The sequence below is a fragment of the Mauremys mutica genome, chromosome 19, assembly GCF_020497125.1.
Source record: "Mauremys mutica isolate MM-2020 ecotype Southern chromosome 19, ASM2049712v1, whole genome shotgun sequence".
Classification (NCBI taxonomy): domain Eukaryota; kingdom Metazoa; phylum Chordata; order Testudines; family Geoemydidae; genus Mauremys; species Mauremys mutica.
Window position 1 is genome coordinate 26,036,626 of NC_059090.1, and position 17,974 is coordinate 26,054,599.

Genomic DNA, 17,974 nt, shown 5'->3' on the forward strand with positions numbered 1-17,974 from the left:
GGCGTGAATGGTCTGACCCCTCCGCACCCAAGCGACAGAAGTCACAAACTGTCTGGCCATTGGCTGGGCCCAGTAGCCAGCGACAGTCACATCTGAGCCTCTAGGGATCTCGCCAAAGATCACCATCTTCCTCCCCCTCCCCCCCCGGCCAGGTTAGACATGCAACTCACAGGGAAACTGAGGCACGCACAATAATCATACAAAACATTAAGAAAACTCTCCAATTTGTCATGCCCCCCCCCTTCGAGTCTGATCTGAGCGGGGTCCCTTCAGCTAATGGCCTGGGGAAGTGCAGGTCCCCCTCTCCGTAACATTTGCAGTCCCATGAACCACCTCCATCTCACAATTCTGGAGGGTCAGACTCCACTGCAGGAGCCTCGCGCTTTGGTATAGCCCGTCAGAGGAGAGTGGTCAGTATACACAGTAAAGTGCCTCCCAAATAGATATGACTGCAGCTTTTTAAGCACCCACCCCATGGCTAGGCATTCTCTCTCTATGGCCGCTCCCAGGGCAGCAGCTTCCTGCTCAGGTACCCGACGGGGTGTCTCTCCCCCTTTGCATTGGCTTGCATCAGCACCGCGCCCAGCCCGGTGTCTGTGAACGCTACGAAGGCTTGTCAAAGTCTGGCACTGGGCCCTTGACTACAGCCTCCTTCAGCGCCCAGAGAGCCCCCTGGCACTGCTCGGACCAGACCACCTCGCCTGGCTTCCCCTTCCTACGTAGCTCCGTGATGGGGCTGCTAGGGAGCTCACATGGGGTACAAATCTCCGGTAGTGTCCCACCATCCCCATAAAGGCCTGGACCTGCTTCTTGGTTTGGGGAGCAGGCCAGTCTCTGATCACCTCCACCGTGGCCGGCTCTGGCTTCCCACCTTGTGGCCCAGGTACGACCCCTCTGCCATCCCCACCTGGCACTTCCCAGCCTTTATAGCCAGCCTGGCCTCCTGGAGGCACCCCAGCCCCCTCCTCACCTGGGACACAGGCTCCCCCCCAGTCTGGCTAAAGACAGGTACCATCCATGTATGCCAGGGCAACGTGCGCCCTCCCGCTCTGTAACTGACCCACCCGGCGCGGGCAGGTGGCAGGCATCCTCCTGAGGCTGAAAGGCAGGACTAGGACCTCACAGAGCCCCAAAGGGGTGATGAATGCAGATTTCAACCTGGCATCGGCTCCACAGGCGCCGGCCAGTAGCCCTTGGTGAGGTCATGGGGCCCCCAACATGTCTAGGATCTCGTCCGTCCTGGGCATGGGGCAGGCTCCCCGTGTGACTGGGACACTGCTCCCACATGTGCGGGGAGCTCGCCTGCCCGGCACGGGACCCACACCGTGCTGCTGCGGGCACAGGGAGCTAGTTCTGCCACGGCTGGAGCCGAGGCAGCTGGCTGAAAAGGGCCGGCCAAAGCAACAGCCAAGCTAAGCTTCCACATTGGCACCAGCTATAAATATTAATGGCACGAGGAGCCAGGCACTAATGAGGCCAGGGACAGCGTCTGTCACGCTAACCCCTCACCTGCTGCCGTTCTCTCCTGACCCCAGGCAGCTCCTTGGGGAGCGAGGGGGGGCGTTTCCATGGCTTCACATCGAGCGGCACAGGCTCAGGCAGTGTCTATAAAGTGCTGCAGACGCGAGTCACCGCTGGCCCCAGCCATGGACGGAAGGCTCCCAGCCACACCCGAGGTGCAGCTCCAGGGCTCACTCGCCCTGACTACGCACAGAAGGTGGGACGTTTTCACAGCCCTGCGCCATGTAGCCAGGCCAACCTACGTCTCAGGGGTAGACCAGGCCTCAGACTCCCAGCTGGTATCTTCACAGTTACACCCAATAGGCTGGCACAGCACAAGGAGGGGGGCTCGGGTCCGGCGTGGCACCAGGGGGTGGGGGCGGCGCCCGGGGGCGGCGTGGCACCGGGGGGGGGGGGCGGCGCCCGGGGGCTCGGGCCGGCGTGGCACCAGGGGGCGGGGACGGCGCCCGGGGGTTCGGGGCCGGCTTGGCACCCGGGGGCGGGGACGGCGCCCGGGGGCTCGGGGCCGGCGTGGCACCAGGGGGCGGGGGCGGCGCCCGGGGGCTCGGGGCCGGCGTGGCACCAGAGGGCGGGGGCGGCGCCCGGGGGCTCGGGGCCGGCGTGGCACCAGGGGGCGGGGCGGCGCCCGGGGGCTCGGGGCCGGCGTGGCACCAGGGGCGGGGCGGCGCCCGGGGCTCGGGGCCGGCGTGGCACCAGGGGCGGGGGGCGGCGCCCGGGGGCTCGGGGCCGGCGTGGCACCAGGGGGCGGGGCGGCCCCGGGGGCTCGGGGCCGGCGTGGCACCAGGGGCGGGGCGGCGCCCGGGGGCTCGGGGCCGGCGTGGCACCAGGGGGCGGGGGCGGCGCCCGGGGGCTCGGGGCCGGCGTGGCACCAGGGGGCGGGGGCGGCGCCCGGGGGCTCGGGGCCGGCACAGGCCCCCAGGGGCACCAACAGGCCCCCAGGGGCACCAACAAGCCCCACCCCTGGCCAGCACCAGCGCTTCCCAAGCTGCAGGCCAGTGGCCACCTCCCCCCTCGTCCGAGCCCCGGTTCCATCGCAGGCCCCAGGCCTTGGCCACAAGCTCCAGCATCTCAGTGACCAGAGCCAGGCCACCCCGCCCCAGCGTGGGCCCCATCCAGCCCAGTGACCCCCACACACCACGTCGCTGCTCCCCTTTCCCCCATCCAGCCCCACTGCTCGCCAGGCCTCTCCCCCACCCCGAACAGCCTCGTGGCAGCTCCCGCATCGCCCACATCTCCTGTGTTAGTGCTACTCTGCTGGGGGCCTCCTCCCCACAGATCCCACACCCATGGGCACCCCCCCATATACACACACAACCCCCCCCAGCACACAGCCCCCACCCATGGGCACCCCCCATATACACACGGATTCCCCCCCCGGCACACAGCCCCCACCCATGGGCACCCCCCCATATACACACGGATTCCCCCCCCGGCACACAGCCCCCACCCATGGGCACCCCCCACATATACACACGGATTCCCCCCCCGGCACACAGCCCCCACCCATGGGCACCCCCCACATATACACACGGAACCCTCCTGGCACACAGCCCTCACCCATGGGCACCCCCCACATATACACACGGAACCCTCCTGGCACACAGCCCCCACCCATGGGCACCCCCCACATATACACACGGATTCCCCCCCCGGCACACAGCCCCCAGCCATGGGCACCCCCCAACATGTACACACAGATTCCCCCCCCGGCACACAGCCCCCACCCATTGGCACCCCCCCATATACACACGGATTCCCCCCCCCCGGCACACAGCCCCCACCCATGGGCACCCCCCCATATACACACGGATTCCCCCCCCCGGCACACAGCCCCCACCCATGGGCACCCCCCCATATACACACGGATTCCCCCCCCCGGCACACAGCCCCCACCCATGGGCACCCCCCATATACACACGGATTCCCCCCCCCGGCACACAGCCCCCACCCATGGGCACCCCCCACATATACACACAGATTCCCCCCCCGGCACACAGCCCCCACCCATGGTCACCCCCCACATATACACACGGATTCCCCCCCCGGCACACAGCCCCCACCCATGGTCACCCCCCATATACACACGGAACCGCTCCCCCGGCACACAGCCCTCACCCATGGGCACCCCCACATATACACACGGAACCCTCCTGGCACACAGCCCCCACCCTTTGGCACCCCCCCATATACACATGGATTCCCCCCCCGGCACACAGCCCCCACCCATGGGCACCCCCCCACACACACATATACACACAGCTCCCCCTGACAACCCTCTCTCCTCCCATCCCAGAGGATCCTCCATTTTCAACCCCACCCTGGGAGGCCCCAGGCGGGTTGCTGGGAGGCAGGAGTGCCCCGTGCAGGGCGGGTAGGTTGCGCTGCGCACAGGGACTCGGGTTCACGGCTCATTCCAATATCCCCTTAATCTGCTGCCTTTGAAGTTGGACCATGAAAGCAGCTCCCTGCTGTGCAGCACAGGCAGTCACTGGAAGGCACAGGGAGCTCCCAGGCAGGCTTTGACGATGCCCAGCCCAGGGCGCTCCGCAAGTCCCGGGGGCCGGCCAGAGGCAGCGAGACACTTTGCCAGCTCCCCCTGCTCACACCCGCACGGCCAAGTGCTGCAGCACCCGGGGCACCAGGGCTGGCTCAGAGGGCAGAGCAGCCACCAGCCTGCTGGGGAACGATGCTGCCTCCAAGCCCAGCTGGCACCTACAGAGCCCAGAGCCACAAGCAGCAGCACAGTGCGCTGGGGACAGAGGGGCCCATCACCCAGCTGCTCTGCACCCCTCCTGTGCAGGGGGTGGGCCGGGGGTTACTGGCAGTGCTGCTTTGGGAGGGTGCCCTGCTCTGACCCTGCCTGCCAGGCACAGCATTGGCAGCTGTCTGGCTAAGGGCAGGTGGGAAGGGAAACCAGCCGTTGCACCAGGCAGACAGATGCCAGTGAGTGTCCTGACCCCGCACGGTGCTATTGGCTCTCACTCCCGGTGTGCAAACAGAGGGAGCTGGGGGGTGGTTACAGCAGGCAGGGGAAAGAGATTAGCCTAAATCTTGCGAGGTGCCTCACTCTGCTGCCCTGCAGAGCTGAGAGCTCCGCTCAGCTCCCAGTGGCCTCTCAGCACTTCACCCTCCACTTCTGCTTCTGCTGGGCTGCGGCACATCGGGAGGGAAGCAGCATGGTCTCCCTCCCCCCACCCCGCCTCTCTGTGGGCCCATGTGAGCAGCTGGGAGAACCCACAGACCCCCACCTGCAGCCCCACAGCTGCCCTCTCAGCCCCAAGGAGCGAGGGGACAGGGTGCCAGGGTAAATGGGCAGCAGGGCCTTTCCCCTGGAGCCCAGGATGAGCATGGTGCAGAGGCCATGGCCAGCGAGGCAGGGGCTTGGCGGGGCTCGAGGGAGCCCTTCCCTCCCAAAGCAGCAGGCCACTGAATGGAGAGTGCCCGAAAGCACCAGCCTCTCAGAGCTCACCTGCTGCCACCAGGCCATCCCCACTGCAGCCCAGAGTGCTCCTCGGCACACAGGCCCCGAGCTCACGTCAGCCAGTTGTTAACACGGGCACCGTGACCCCAGCGAGGGCCAGGACATGCTGAGCTTGTCGGCTGCTGGCTCAAACGCACCAAGGGGTGAGGGGCAGAGCCAGGCAGCGAGATCAGCCCGACAGCATGGTTCTCTCACAGCTCGCCGCTCGCACATTCAACCACAAACAGCCTCTATGGGTGGGAAGCCAGGGATGTGCTGAGTGAACACTGGCCGGCCGCCCCACCCCGCACTGCACAGCTGGGCACTACCTAGCGCAGGAGATACCAACTACATGCACAGTGGGCAGCTCCGCGGCAGGAGGCAGGGCCACGGAACAGGCAGATCAATGCTTTAGCAAAGCTGTTTGATGTGGGGCATTCCTTTTCTGCCCTGGGGACCTGTCTGGTGAGATGCCAGATGCCAGGATGTGTGGCAAGGGCAGACACCCCTCCAAAGGCAAAGAGCCTACGTCTTTCACTCACCTTTCAATGATGTCAGCGATGGTGCATGCAAACATGAGGAGCCCTTCGGGCATCTGCAGAGCCACTAGGAGAGAGACAGATGCCCAGGGTTAGGATGCACTGAGCAGGTCATTTCCTCCACAAAGCGAACATCGAGTACAAGCCTGACGACACCCCTGGGCACACTGAGCCAGACCCAACCCACACACAGCTCAGCCCTTCCGCCTTCAGCATCCACCCCAGAGCTCCTCCGAGCCAGAGCTGCCCCACAGCATGCTGGGATGCCGGCGCACTTAGCCCGTAACACCCAGCATGGCTGCTGGCTCCAGGAGCTCCTGAGCACTTCCTAAGGGGAGGGAGTCAGGAGTCCTCTGCACTGGGGCAGCTGCAACACTCTGCTCCCTGGCCACTCACAACATGGCAACGGTGCAGGAAGAGGAGAGCTGGAGAACTCCCTGCAGCTGGGTGGTGACCCCGCCTGGCACAGTGAGAAGCGTGGCCCCAAGGTGCAGGCCAAGCACCAGGGCTCAGGGTTCTAGGCTAACACCTCTGTGCCCAGGCCCCACGTGCTGCAGCCCAGCAACGAGCCAAGGCCCCCCCGGGTGCTGGCCCAGGTGACAGGCAGCAGGTTTAAAGCAAACAGCAGGAAGTGCCTCTTCCCACACGCACAGACGGGCTGGGAGCTCGCTGCCAGGGCGTCGCAAAGGCCAGAAGTAAAATGGGTTCCAAGCAGAACGAGGCTACGTCCATCGTTGGCCATTGGCCAGGGTGGGCAGGGACAAAACCCATGCTCCAAGTGGCTGCCAGAAGCTGGGAGTGGATGCCAGGGGCTGGATCACTCGATAGTTGCCCTGTTCTGTTCGCTCCCTCTGAAGCACCAGGCACTGTTGGAAGACAAGCTCCTGGGGCAGGTGGGCCATTGCTCTGACACAGCATGGCTGTTCTTATGCTAACAGTCAGACTGGGACTCAGCCTCCTTTGCTGCCCTCTGGATCCTCTAAGAGGCGAGGGACGGTCCCCATGCTGGGCTGCTCCCTGCGGGGGTGGGGACTGAGCGCCAGAACTGTGGCCTTTAGCTCCAGCTGCAGGTCCCATTAATCCCATTATTCTCTTAACTCTAGATCCCACTAACGCAACCCGGCCTTAATGACGTACCCAGGGTCTCCCTGGCTGACAGAAATCCCCAGGCTACTGAGCCTTGCCTGGGCAAACACCAGCTCTATTTAAAGACATTGTTTTAGGCCAGTTGGTTGGAACCACGCTAATCTCCAGCTGCCCCGACTCACAAAGCTCTTCTAAGCGAGATCAGCTTAGACCAGCCAGGGAAATCCAGGGTCCCAGAGCACTGCTTCCTCCCCAGCCAGCCTCTGCTGCCCTGGGAGGTCTGGAAAGCGGCATGGGCCACATCTGCCAGCCCTTCCCAGTAGGACTGTCATTGAAATATACTGATTTCAATTACAACACAGAATACAAAGTGTACAGTGCTCACTTCATATTTATTTTTATTACAAATATTTGCACTGTAAAAAACAAAAGAAATAGCGTTTTTCAGTTCACCTGATACAAATACTGTAGTGCAATCGATTTATCATGAAAGCTGAACTTACAAATGTAGAATTATGTACAAAAAATAACTGCATTCAAAAATAAAACAACGTAAAACTTTAGAACCTACAAGTCCACTCAGTCCTACTTCAGCCAATCGCTCAGACAGCTTTGGTTACAATTTGCAGGAGATAATACTGCACACGTCTTGTTTACAATGTCACCTGAAAGAGACAACAGGCCTTTGCATAGCACTGTTGTAGTCCGCATCACAAGATATTTATGTGCCAGATGCGCTAAGGATTCATATGTCTTCATGCTTCAACCACCATTCCAGAGGACATGCGTCCATGCTGACGATGGGTTCTGTTCAATAACAATCCAAACAGAGCAGACCGACACATGTTCATTTTCATCACGAGTCAGATGCCACCAGCAGAAAGTTAATTTTCTTTTTTGGTGGTTCAGGTTCTGCTCCACACCTCGTCTCTCTCAGATTTTGGAAGGCACTTCAGATTCTTAAACCTTGGGGCGAGTGCTATATCTATCCTTAGAAATCTCACATTGGTATCTTCTTTGCATTTTGCCAAATCTGCTGTGAAAGCGTTCTTAAAACAAACATGTGCTGGGTCATCATCCGAAACTGCTATAAGATTAAATATATGGCAGAATGCAGGTAAAACAGAACAGGAGACATACAATTCTCCCCCAAGGAGTTCAGTCACAAATGTATTTAATGCATTATTTTTTAGGGGAGCATCATCAGCATGGAAGCATGTCCTCTGGAATGGTGGCCAAAGCATGAAGGGTCATACGAATGTTTAGCATATCTGGCACGTAGGTACCTTGCAATGCTGACTACAAAAGTGCCATGCGAACACCTGTTCTCACTTTCAGGTGACATTGTAAACAAGAAGTAGGCAGCATTATCTCCTGTAAATGTAAACAAACTTGTTTGTCTGAGCGATTGGCTGAACAAGAAGTAGGACTGGGTGGACTTGTAGGCTCTAGAGTTTTACATTGTTTTGTTTTTAAGTGCAGTTATGTAAAAAAAAAATCTACATTTGTAAGTTTCACTTTCAGGATAAAGAGATTGCACTACAGTACTTGTATGAGATGAATTGAAAAATACTATTTCTTTTATCATTTTTACAGTGCAAATATTTATAATAAAAAATAATATAAAGTGAGCAGTTTACAGTATGTATTCTGTGTTGTAATAGAAATCAGTAACAGTTCAGACACACCAAGCACCTCTCCCTTCCCAACACCCACAGGTGCCTGCTCCTTTGATCCAGGGCATGGGTGGCCCAGGGGTGAGGATCGGGAGTCTGATGCATTATTCTCTGCACTGGCAGCCCATGAGGAACGGGGCTGAGCACGTGGCCAGTGACCCCAACCAGGGAGAGGGCTGGGGCATTTACTCTTCAGCAGCTGAGGCCATGGGGGAAATAAAGCAGCTGTCACCGGCTGAAACCACATCCAAGTCAGAGATGCCCCAGCAGAGACCAGGGCACCTGCGCCTTCCTCTCCCCAAGCCTGGAAACACCCAGCCCACAGAGTCAGGAGCCCAGGCCTATGCCTGCCTCCCCCCGTAGCAATGGAACGGCTCCCCAAGACCCCAATGCCGTCCCTCACCTTCGGGGGGCCTTGCCCTTCACCCATATTCCACCCAGGCACTCGCCCACCCGGGTGTACCCCCAATCGCCAAAGGCTCGGCCAGGAAACACAGGGAAAGAGGAAAGAGCCAGAGAGCCATAACTGGAGCCCTGGCCAGCATCCCAGCCCAATCTCCAGCAGGATGACAGCTCCATGCAACTCAGCCCGTCCTGTCTAATGTGATTATAAACCTGAGATACAAACACACTAACTCGTCGGAAGAGTTATGGCCAGCTCCCCGGAACGTGAAATGCCGGCGGCGTGGCAGCTGCTTCCCAGCCTGACTGACAGCTTGGCACAGCCAGCGTCCATCAGTACGTTCCCCTAGGTACCAGCCCAGCTCCTGGCCTGGCCTTACAACACACCCTCTCCGGACTGACTGGGACCCGCACACTGGCGAGGGCCATGCACGTTCTGACTCAGGCGTGGCCGGGGCTGTGACAACAGGGCCAATGGGATCTAGCCCCCACGCAGCCCAGGTGGTGAGCTGGTGCACGGAGCCCGGCAGCTCCATTCTCAGGCACAGCTCTAGGATTGCCACGTACCTTTCTTTGCCTCGGCCTGCTGAATTCTCCAGACTGTCTTGTAGATCTCAAAGTTATAGTTGCTGGGGAGGGCTCCAACTGCCTCCTGCAGCTCCTTATTGGTGAGAATTGCCTCGGGGATCTGCATAGCCACCCGTCGGCGCTGGGGTCCTCGGCCTGCAAGGAGAGCCAAGGAGCTTCTTATACAGAAGTGCAAGGAGCCGAAGGATCCGTGAAGAGTGGGAAGGTGCTCACCAGCCGCACGTGCCACACCTGACTCCGTTGCCTACCACGGAGTTTGACACCTGGCTCCCACTGCCACAAGGAGACAGGCCATCACACCAGCAGAGCCGGGGGAAGGCCTGGCTCCGTCCAGCCAGCAGTGAGGACTGGTTGGGAGGCACAATGAGACATGCTGGATGTGTCACAAAAAGGGAACCACCTATTGCCTCCAGAGGCCTGATGATGCAGCATCCATCGGGAGATGCCACCTCACACAAACGAATCCAGAGCCAGAGCTCAGACCCTTCTGCTCGCCTGAGAGCACAGGGGACCCACAGTCCTGCAGCGTTCCCGCAAGGCAGAGACCCACCGCAGTCCCCACACCCGCCCCCCAACCAGAGAGACTGAGTGAGTGCAGGACAAGGGGAGGAGGGTTCCACCCCTCAGCAGCCAGGCTCCATAACGCAGGGAGGCACCAAGCCTGCTAATCTAGCACAGCCGGGGCGGTGGGGGGTGGAGGCGCAAAGTAACTTCATGCGCCGACCCCTCAATACACTAAGATAAAAGGCAGGGAAACGATGCCATGAAAGCTGTGTGATTACATTCAATCTTGCTGAGTGACTGGGAGCGACTGGAGGGGGCGAGGGGCCTGCACTGAGCCCAGATTAGAAACTCCGAACAGAATTAACTGAGAGAGGCTTGGCCACAGCCCCCACTCCACTGACATGCACAGAGATGGGGGGCCTTGCCCAGAGCCAGAGACCCACTGCCCAGGGGCTGCTCAGCACCAGTAACCCAGCAGGGAAAGCTCTGCTGAACAGCTAGGGGCAGCACCGCCTTCCAGGAGAGGCAGTGGCCAGTCACTCGAAGCGGAGTTTAGGGGAAGGAGAATGACGACTCCCAGGAGAGCAGGAGTCCAGCCAGCGACAGCTGAGGAGCTGGTGCCTGCTCCAGCATGACCCTATCGCCCCAGCTACATGAGGCCTAGAAAGGCTTCTGTGCAGAGACCCCTTCCACTTGCCAGCTGCCCTGCGACCCCAGACAGTGCCCCCCGGCCACCATCCAGGGAATGCGGAGAAGTCTTTTGTTCTCTCAGGCAGCTGGCAAGTTTAAAGGTGACCACCATGTGGCTACAGGGGCCCATATGCAGGTAGGAAGGTCCTACGCACTGGGTCACCACGCACAAGCTCCAGCTCCAGCACCCCCTCAGCAGTGAGGAGTCACCTGAAATCCTGCTACAGAGCCCAGCAAGCCCCCCAGAACCAGCTCCACCTGCAGCCCCTCCAGCCCCTGGCAGAGCCAGCACGGGGGTGGGGGCAGGGCTCTCGCATAAGGGCTGCCCTGAGCCCTGATTCATGACTTGGTCCCAAGGGAGTCTCAGGTTAAGGCTGAGCAGCCCTAGCACACACTGCCTGCCAAACACACTGACACTAACAGCTGCCTGGGGGAGCTCCCTTGCTCCTATCCCCAGGCCTTGAGCCAGACCCCTCCCCAGCTAGAGCCTGCCCCAAGAGAGCTCCCCTTCTCCCTGCTGGTCCTCTGCCCCCACAAGGACTCCTCTTCCCTACCCAGCCAGGACCCCACAGGAGTTCCCCATCCCACCCCCTACCAGAGTCCCACCAACTGGCCCAGAGCCAGCACTGCCACACGCGTGCCCACGATGCCCTGTGGAAGGGGCGGCAGCTGGCTGGCACTCCTGTAGGGGCAGTGATCTGGCAAGGGAAGGGCCGGTGTTACTTCTCCAGTATCTCGCTTGACAAAGTGATGGGAGCGGTAAAGAGCAGGTTTCTATTCCTGTTTTACCATGACTGCTCGAGACCCTTTTGTGGGACTCCGTGAATCAGAAAGGCTGTCAGCAATCCGAACCCTGCCAGAGGAGCTGATGCAGCGTAAGGGCTGCTTTATTTATGTTTGCAAAGGGCCCTTTCATGACAGTGCCTCACAGCGAACAGGTGTTCATTGCTGTCTGAAGGCCAGGTGACTCACGAGCTGCTTTGCCCACTCACTACATGAGTTATCCAGGCTCCCGTGAAGCGAACTGCCCAGATAAACTAACTACAAAGTAACTTTGACGACTGGGACGCTGAAGTCCTTATGGCTGACTGGCTTCATCTCAGCCATGCCAGGCAGGAAAAGCCCCTGCTGACCGCTCTGTCCACCAAGCGAGCAGCAGCCAGAGGTGACTGCTAGCGGGTTACTGGAACGTGGGCTAGATCTGAGACACTGGGGTCAGAGCACAGCTCCAGGCCGATGGACCCACCCTCCTCAATCCAGCCAAAATTAATGGCCCCACGGCAGCCACTCCCAGCAGAGCCTCCCTCCAGACTAGCCGGCATCCTCTGCAGAGCGCGTCACCTCCTTGTGCTCGGCCCAGACGCTAGAGCTGCACGGGGGTGGGTGCAGGCCTAGCTCCTGGGGACGCACCCGGCCGACGGGGCTGCGACCCTCCAGGACTGGCCTAGAGTCTCGTGTGACGAAACCTCCATGAAACCGTCCAACCAAAGCTGGCATCGCTCCCACCGCCCTGCCTGGCACGTGAGAGGCGGAAGGGCTGGTGCGCAGCATGGCCGGGAGAAGGGCCCGTGCAGCCCCCGCCCCCCGGCACCTGATGAAAGGGCGGGGGCCGCCCTCGGGGAAGCGCGGACACTGCGCTGACAGACAAGCACGTGCCCCCCCCCCGGCGTGCAGAGAGCCACGGGGGGCGGCAAAGGCCCCGGATCCCCTTCCCCTGGCGGGGGGGGGGTCGGGGAGCGGACCCGGGGCCTTTGCTCTCCAGGCCGCTCCCCAGCCGGGGGCTACGGGCCAGGTCAGGCTGGGGCCGGACTGAACCGGCCCCGGCAGCGGCCCCGGCCCCTCGCGCCCCACACACCAGGGTCCCACCTGGCGCCCAAGCCGGGGGCTCGCTCCGCGCCAGCTGCTCCCGCGCCGCCATCGCAAACAAACCCACGTGGAGGCCGGAAAGGCAGCGCCAGTAGAGCCACGTGCGAGCCAGCGGATCCTAGACAGGAGCAGTCACCGACCGAGCAATCGAGCGTATGGGGGCGGGGCCCCTGGAACTCCCTGCCCCTGGCTTTTCCCGTTCGACCCCACCATGGGAGGGAGAGCTCTGCTCCTGCGCCGCAACAGCGCCGAGCGCCCTGCATAGCACCCCCCGGCTCCCGCCCCCTGGAGACCCTGCATAGCACCCCCCCTGCTCCTGCCCCTGGGGTGCCCCCCGCATAACACCCCCCCTGCTCCCGCTCCTGCCCCCTGGAGTCCCTGCATAACACCCCCCTGCATAGCACCCCCTGCTCCCGCCCCCTGGAGACCCTGCATAACACCCCCCTTGCTCCCACTCCTGCCCCCTGGAGTCCCTGCATAACACCCCCTTGTATAGCACCCCCTGCTCCCGCCCCCTGGAGACCCTGCATAGCACCCCCCTGCTCCCGCCCCCTGGAGACCCTGCATAACACCCCCTGCTCCCGCTCCTGCTCCTGCCCCCTGGAGACCCTGCATAGCACCCCCCTGGCCCCTGTCCCTGGGGTGCCCCCTGCATAACACCCCCCTGCTCCCGCCTCCTGGAGACCCTGCATAGCACCCCCCTGGCCCCTGCCCCTGGGATGCCCCCTGCATAACACCCCCCCCTGCTCCCGCTCCTGCCCCCTGGAGTCCCTGCATAACACCCCCCTGCATAGCACCCCCCTGCTCCCGCCCCCTGGAGACCCTGCATAACACACACCCCTGCTCCTGCCTCCTGGAGTCCCTACATAACACCCCCCCCTGCTCCTGCCCCTGGGGTGCCCCCTGCATAACACCCCTCTGCATAGCACCCCCCTGCTCCCGCCCCCTGGAGACCCTGCATAACACACACCCCCGCTCCTGCCCCCAGGGTGCCCCCTGCATAACACCCCTCTGCATAGCACCCCCCTGCTCCTGCCCCTGGGGTGCCCCCTGGAGTCCCTTTGGCTTCTCTAGAGGGTTTTTAACTTTCTCTTTATCCGACAGATAGTCCCAACAATCATAACAAACCAAATTGTATTATTAAAATAAGACAAATGAGTGAATCAACACACTCCATGCTTCCTTGAAGTTGGTGGGACTGAGAAACAAGCTTCCCACCAGTGTGAGAAAGATGTCTCCCTTTGCACCCTTTTGAGAATCTTTTCTAGCTTTTTAGTGGAGTGCTGCATGGTGACCATCACATTTTTACCTTGTGCCTCCACCTTTTAAGGTGCTGTCTTAAACTCAGGTGCACTATTAACTGTTTTAACACAGATGTGTTTACCCTCAGAATGATGGGATTCACCTTTATATAACATGTAGGCAACATGAACAGCTTGCACAGAAATATTTTTAAACACAAAGTTGATGTTACACCCCAAATTGACCTGGGAATGATGACTGGCAGTACAAAAGGAATTAACCAAGAAATGGGTACACCAGCTTCGAACACATATGCATAAACAATGGCTGAGCTATTATGACTACTTGGCTGGAGACTAGTGACATGTTCCTTGGTCCATATTTACACAGATACGTGGACCCTCAATAAAACCTGTGGTGCATGTATAGCCAATACCCGATTCCCAATTGCAGGAATTTAGGTTGACACTATTATATCCTGCATCGTCTCTGTGCACCCATTTAGGACTATTGGTACTAAGGGCTACACCCACCTTTCACTGGCGTTGAGTATAGTTAGTATCTATGTGGTGGTTATGTGGGTTTCCAGGTCATGCGAAATTGACAGCCTTCCACCCTGCCTGGTGGACTGCTTCAGAAGAACTAACATTTCTTAGCAGTAGTTGCTTCAGCTCAGAAGGGATGATTCCATTGAATCCATCCTTGAGAATGCTGCTAGCTGTATTGAGCAGCCAGGATTGGGCTTGAGCACAAGTTAAAGCCCATGAGAGGTTGCCCTGTAACACCCCTACGGCATCTATCATTTGTTTATGATCCTCCTCTTGCAAACCAAACCATTTTGGTAGGGTCTTAACAACTTCATATTCCAGACTGTTCAAGAGGTTTAATGAGGAGGTCACTGGCTGGCTCAGTGAGGCCACATCATGCCCCATACTACTGATTTTTCCAGCCAGGATACTGGCATCAATTGAATTTAAAATACCTAGACTGGTACCAACTCCTCCTAACACCTTTGCCACTGCACCCCTTTTGACCCTATTTGGCTTGGGCAAGATGCTTTTCACTGAAGCTTCCCATCCGAGATCAGTGTTTGGACCTACAGTGCACACTTAGGGTCAATACTGCTTACTGCCACTTCCAAGGCACAGTGATCTTCTTTAGAGAACAGACTGGCTGGAATTATCCTGTCCTAGCACAGGACTTACATTGCTTATATCAGGCTCCAGTACCACTGCCACTTGTCTGACCTCTCTGGCTCCAATTACAACCCATCTGCCTGTGTCATGTATGTTGACATTCGTATTGCTGATACCGTAACAGCTGCACATTTTACATCTACTACATTACAGAAACTAATTACTAAATGAATTAAACATGTCCTTGGTGTTATTGTAACAATCCAGACTTCTGCTATACACACAGTAGAGGAAGTGTGTATCTTTATATTTAAAGCTTTTCCACAAATTGCACTTGCATGGTTACCTTTACCTTAAACACTCCCATCTTTAATACAAGGGAATATTTGAACTGATGCTGACACATCTAGATTCACCTCACACTCTTAATGCCTCTGAACAATTGCCCAAGTGGTCATCATTAAACTCCCAGTTGCAACCCTTTTCCCATTTGTGACCCAAGCTTGTCTGGTCAGCGGTTTTGTCAGCTACTACAAAGGGGGGGGTCGCACTCGTAAGTTTGCTGTGTGAAAGGGGGTCACCTGTACAAAAGTCTGAGAACCACGGCTGTACTCCACATAAGGAAATGTCTCAATGGTGGCGTTGGCGGCGGCCAACAGCACTTGTATGGTAATAGCCGACAAAACCGGTGACAAAGATCCCTCATTACTTCTCCTATGAAGCGGGGGACTTGATCGGAGTCGATCTCGTCGGGCAATTCAAACCTTGAGAAAGTTTGTTAGAGAAATTTCTTGTGGTGGTGGTGGTCGTATTACTCTTAGCAGGATGCACTTCTATCCATTTGGAGAACGAATCCTCAATCACTAAGCAGTGTTTATTGCCATTCCCAGCGATCCTATAAAATCTGTAGTCAGGACCATGGGCCCAGATCTGGATTATTCTCTGCGCAATTCAAGCAGTTCTGCAGGTGCTTCTCCACATCTCTGGTTAAACTGGGCCACCAAATCCACAGTCAGTCTGCTCACCATCTTTCCTAAGCCAAAATGGCCTTGACTGTGAGATAATGCAATGAGTTCTTTCCTTACGCTTACGGGAACTACTAAAACTGGGTTTATGTTGTTTAGGTCTTTTCTTAAAGCCAGGGTTAGTTCATCTTTGTTCTGAAAGATGCTGTAATTTTGATGCTGCTCCTTGACTAAGAGATCTTGCAACTCTTTGTCCTGTTTCTGCAGTGCAACAATGTCCTTTTGACCTTCTATTTTCCTGAATTTGATATGCCCTTAAATCGGACTTGGTCCACAGTTGCCCTATACCTTGCAGTGCGGCCTGTTTAGCGAGTCTGTTGACCTTCTTTAATTTGGATCCTTCAGTTTGCTCTTTCTTATGGGCTTTCGCCTAGAACAGGTAAGTATCCCCCTTGCTGGTTGTTACTCATTGCCATGCATGCTTCAGGTATTGGCAAGTGCTATTGGCTTCCCGACTGCTGAAGTCATATCCCTAGGTGACCCAAATGGGCATCTATTTGGTAAGTGCCTTGACCACGGGGTGACCAGATGTCCCGATTTTATAGGGACAGTCCTGATATTTGGGGCTTTTTCTTATATAGGCTCCTATTACCCCCCACCCCCGTCCCGATTTTTCACACTTGCTGTCTGGTCACCCTACTTGACCACCCAGTCAGAGCGTGAACAAATAAACAAGCTTCTGAGGCAGCTGCATCCAGCGTGGCTAGGCAGCCACCACCTCTGCAAAGGGCACTCGTGGGCTTCCCTGGGTTAATAACGCACAAGGGATGGTGACAGATGTGGTATTTTGCTGACTTCAATATTTTTGTACAGTAAATTTAGGGTCCATCCTGCCAACCTGGGGTTGGATTCCCTTCCATCATTAATCTGTCTGGATAGAACATACACCTGTAAAATATGTGTTGTCTTGAGCATCACTGGTGATGTGCCTATCAAGTACTCCCAATGGTGCATGGCCCAGATCAGTGCCAATACCTCACACTCACAAGGGGAATACCTTTGCTCAATGTCACTCAGTGTTTTTGCCATTGGTTTGGGTCCATTCCCATTATCTCGAAGAAGCACAGCACTTAATCCTTTCTGTCTTGGCTAACTGTAGCTGGAATGGTTTGTCCCACCTGGGATAAGCAAGTGCTGGTGCTTAGTTAGAGCCTGATTAAGTTTGTTGAAGGACTCCATGTGTTCTTCATTCCATTTCCACTCTTGTCCTTTCGCAGCAGTTGGTAGAGTGGGCGGGCAATCTCTGAGTAGTTCTCCACAAAATCCTGGGAGAAAACCCGTGAGTCCAAGAAAGGATCTCAGAGCTGAGATATCATGTGGGGCAGGGAGCTTATATATAAGCTGTATGTGTTGGACATCAGGTCTTCTACCCTCTACTCCAAGTTCCACTCCTCAGTAAGTCACTTTTTGTGAGGCATTTATAGGCTTTATAAGAAATCCTGTTGTCTTTACTTTTTCCGGGACTACATGTAACAGTTTTAGATTTTCTTCCATGGTTGGTGTCACAGTAAGGATGTCATTGACGTAGCTAATTATTTTATGCTTCTCTGGAATTATGTTCCACATTCTTGTGACACTTGTGGCAGATGGAGGGTGCATCGTAGAACCCTTGGGGAACACAGATAAAGTATATTGTTTATTATCAAAGGTGAATGTGAACTTGTATCATGATTTGGGGTGAAGTGGGATAGAGAAGGCGGTGTTCAGTACCACTGCGCTCCTGTTGAGGTTGCCAAATACCAGGACATCACGGCAACAACCACTGGAGTGAGCTTAGGTGTCACTTGCTTGAGCAGTCGATAATCCACAGTTAATCGCCAAGTGTCCATAGGTGCGCCCCTCTTGGTGGGGCAGCGCAGCCTAATGGCTACAGTCAATTTGCCCCAATGAGACAGGGCCAAAAGGCCTAGTGGCCAGAGTCAATAGATTCGCCCCTCTTGGGGGGCAGTAAGGCGTAGTGGCCACAGTCAGTAAAGTCGCCCTTGTCGGCAGGGCAGGAAGGTCTAGTGGCCAGGGTCTGTCAGGATGGGGGCCACCATGCACAAGAAAGGGGATGGCAGCCCGGGTAGGGGGGTCAGGGCCCTCCCTCTGCACCGGACCCCAGCCCAGGGCCCTGGTCGTGGCAGGGGCGTGTGCCACTGAGTCAGCGGGAGAGGGAGCGGTTCCGACCAAGACACTGACTCAAATTTCCAGTTCACAAACCGGGCCCCTATCAAATACTCCTAGGCTGCTTCCTACC

General features: G+C 57.6%; 1 protein-coding gene across 1 annotated transcript in view; it reads right to left on the minus strand.

Moving 5' to 3' along the window:
• DPH1 (diphthamide biosynthesis 1) overlaps window positions 1–12,432 on the minus strand; it is a 51,087-nt gene extending 38,655 nt beyond the window's left edge. The window contains exons 1-3 of the mRNA XM_044993634.1: window positions 12,333–12,432; window positions 9,252–9,407; window positions 5,524–5,587 (exon numbers count right to left, since the gene is read on the minus strand). Of these exons, the coding sequence (XP_044849569.1) occupies window positions 5,524–5,587; window positions 9,252–9,407; window positions 12,333–12,384 (272 nt within the window). The 5' untranslated portion in view covers window positions 12,385–12,432. The remainder of the gene's footprint in view (window positions 1–5,523; window positions 5,588–9,251; window positions 9,408–12,332) is intronic.
• Window positions 12,433–17,974: the final 5,542 nt, after the last annotated feature.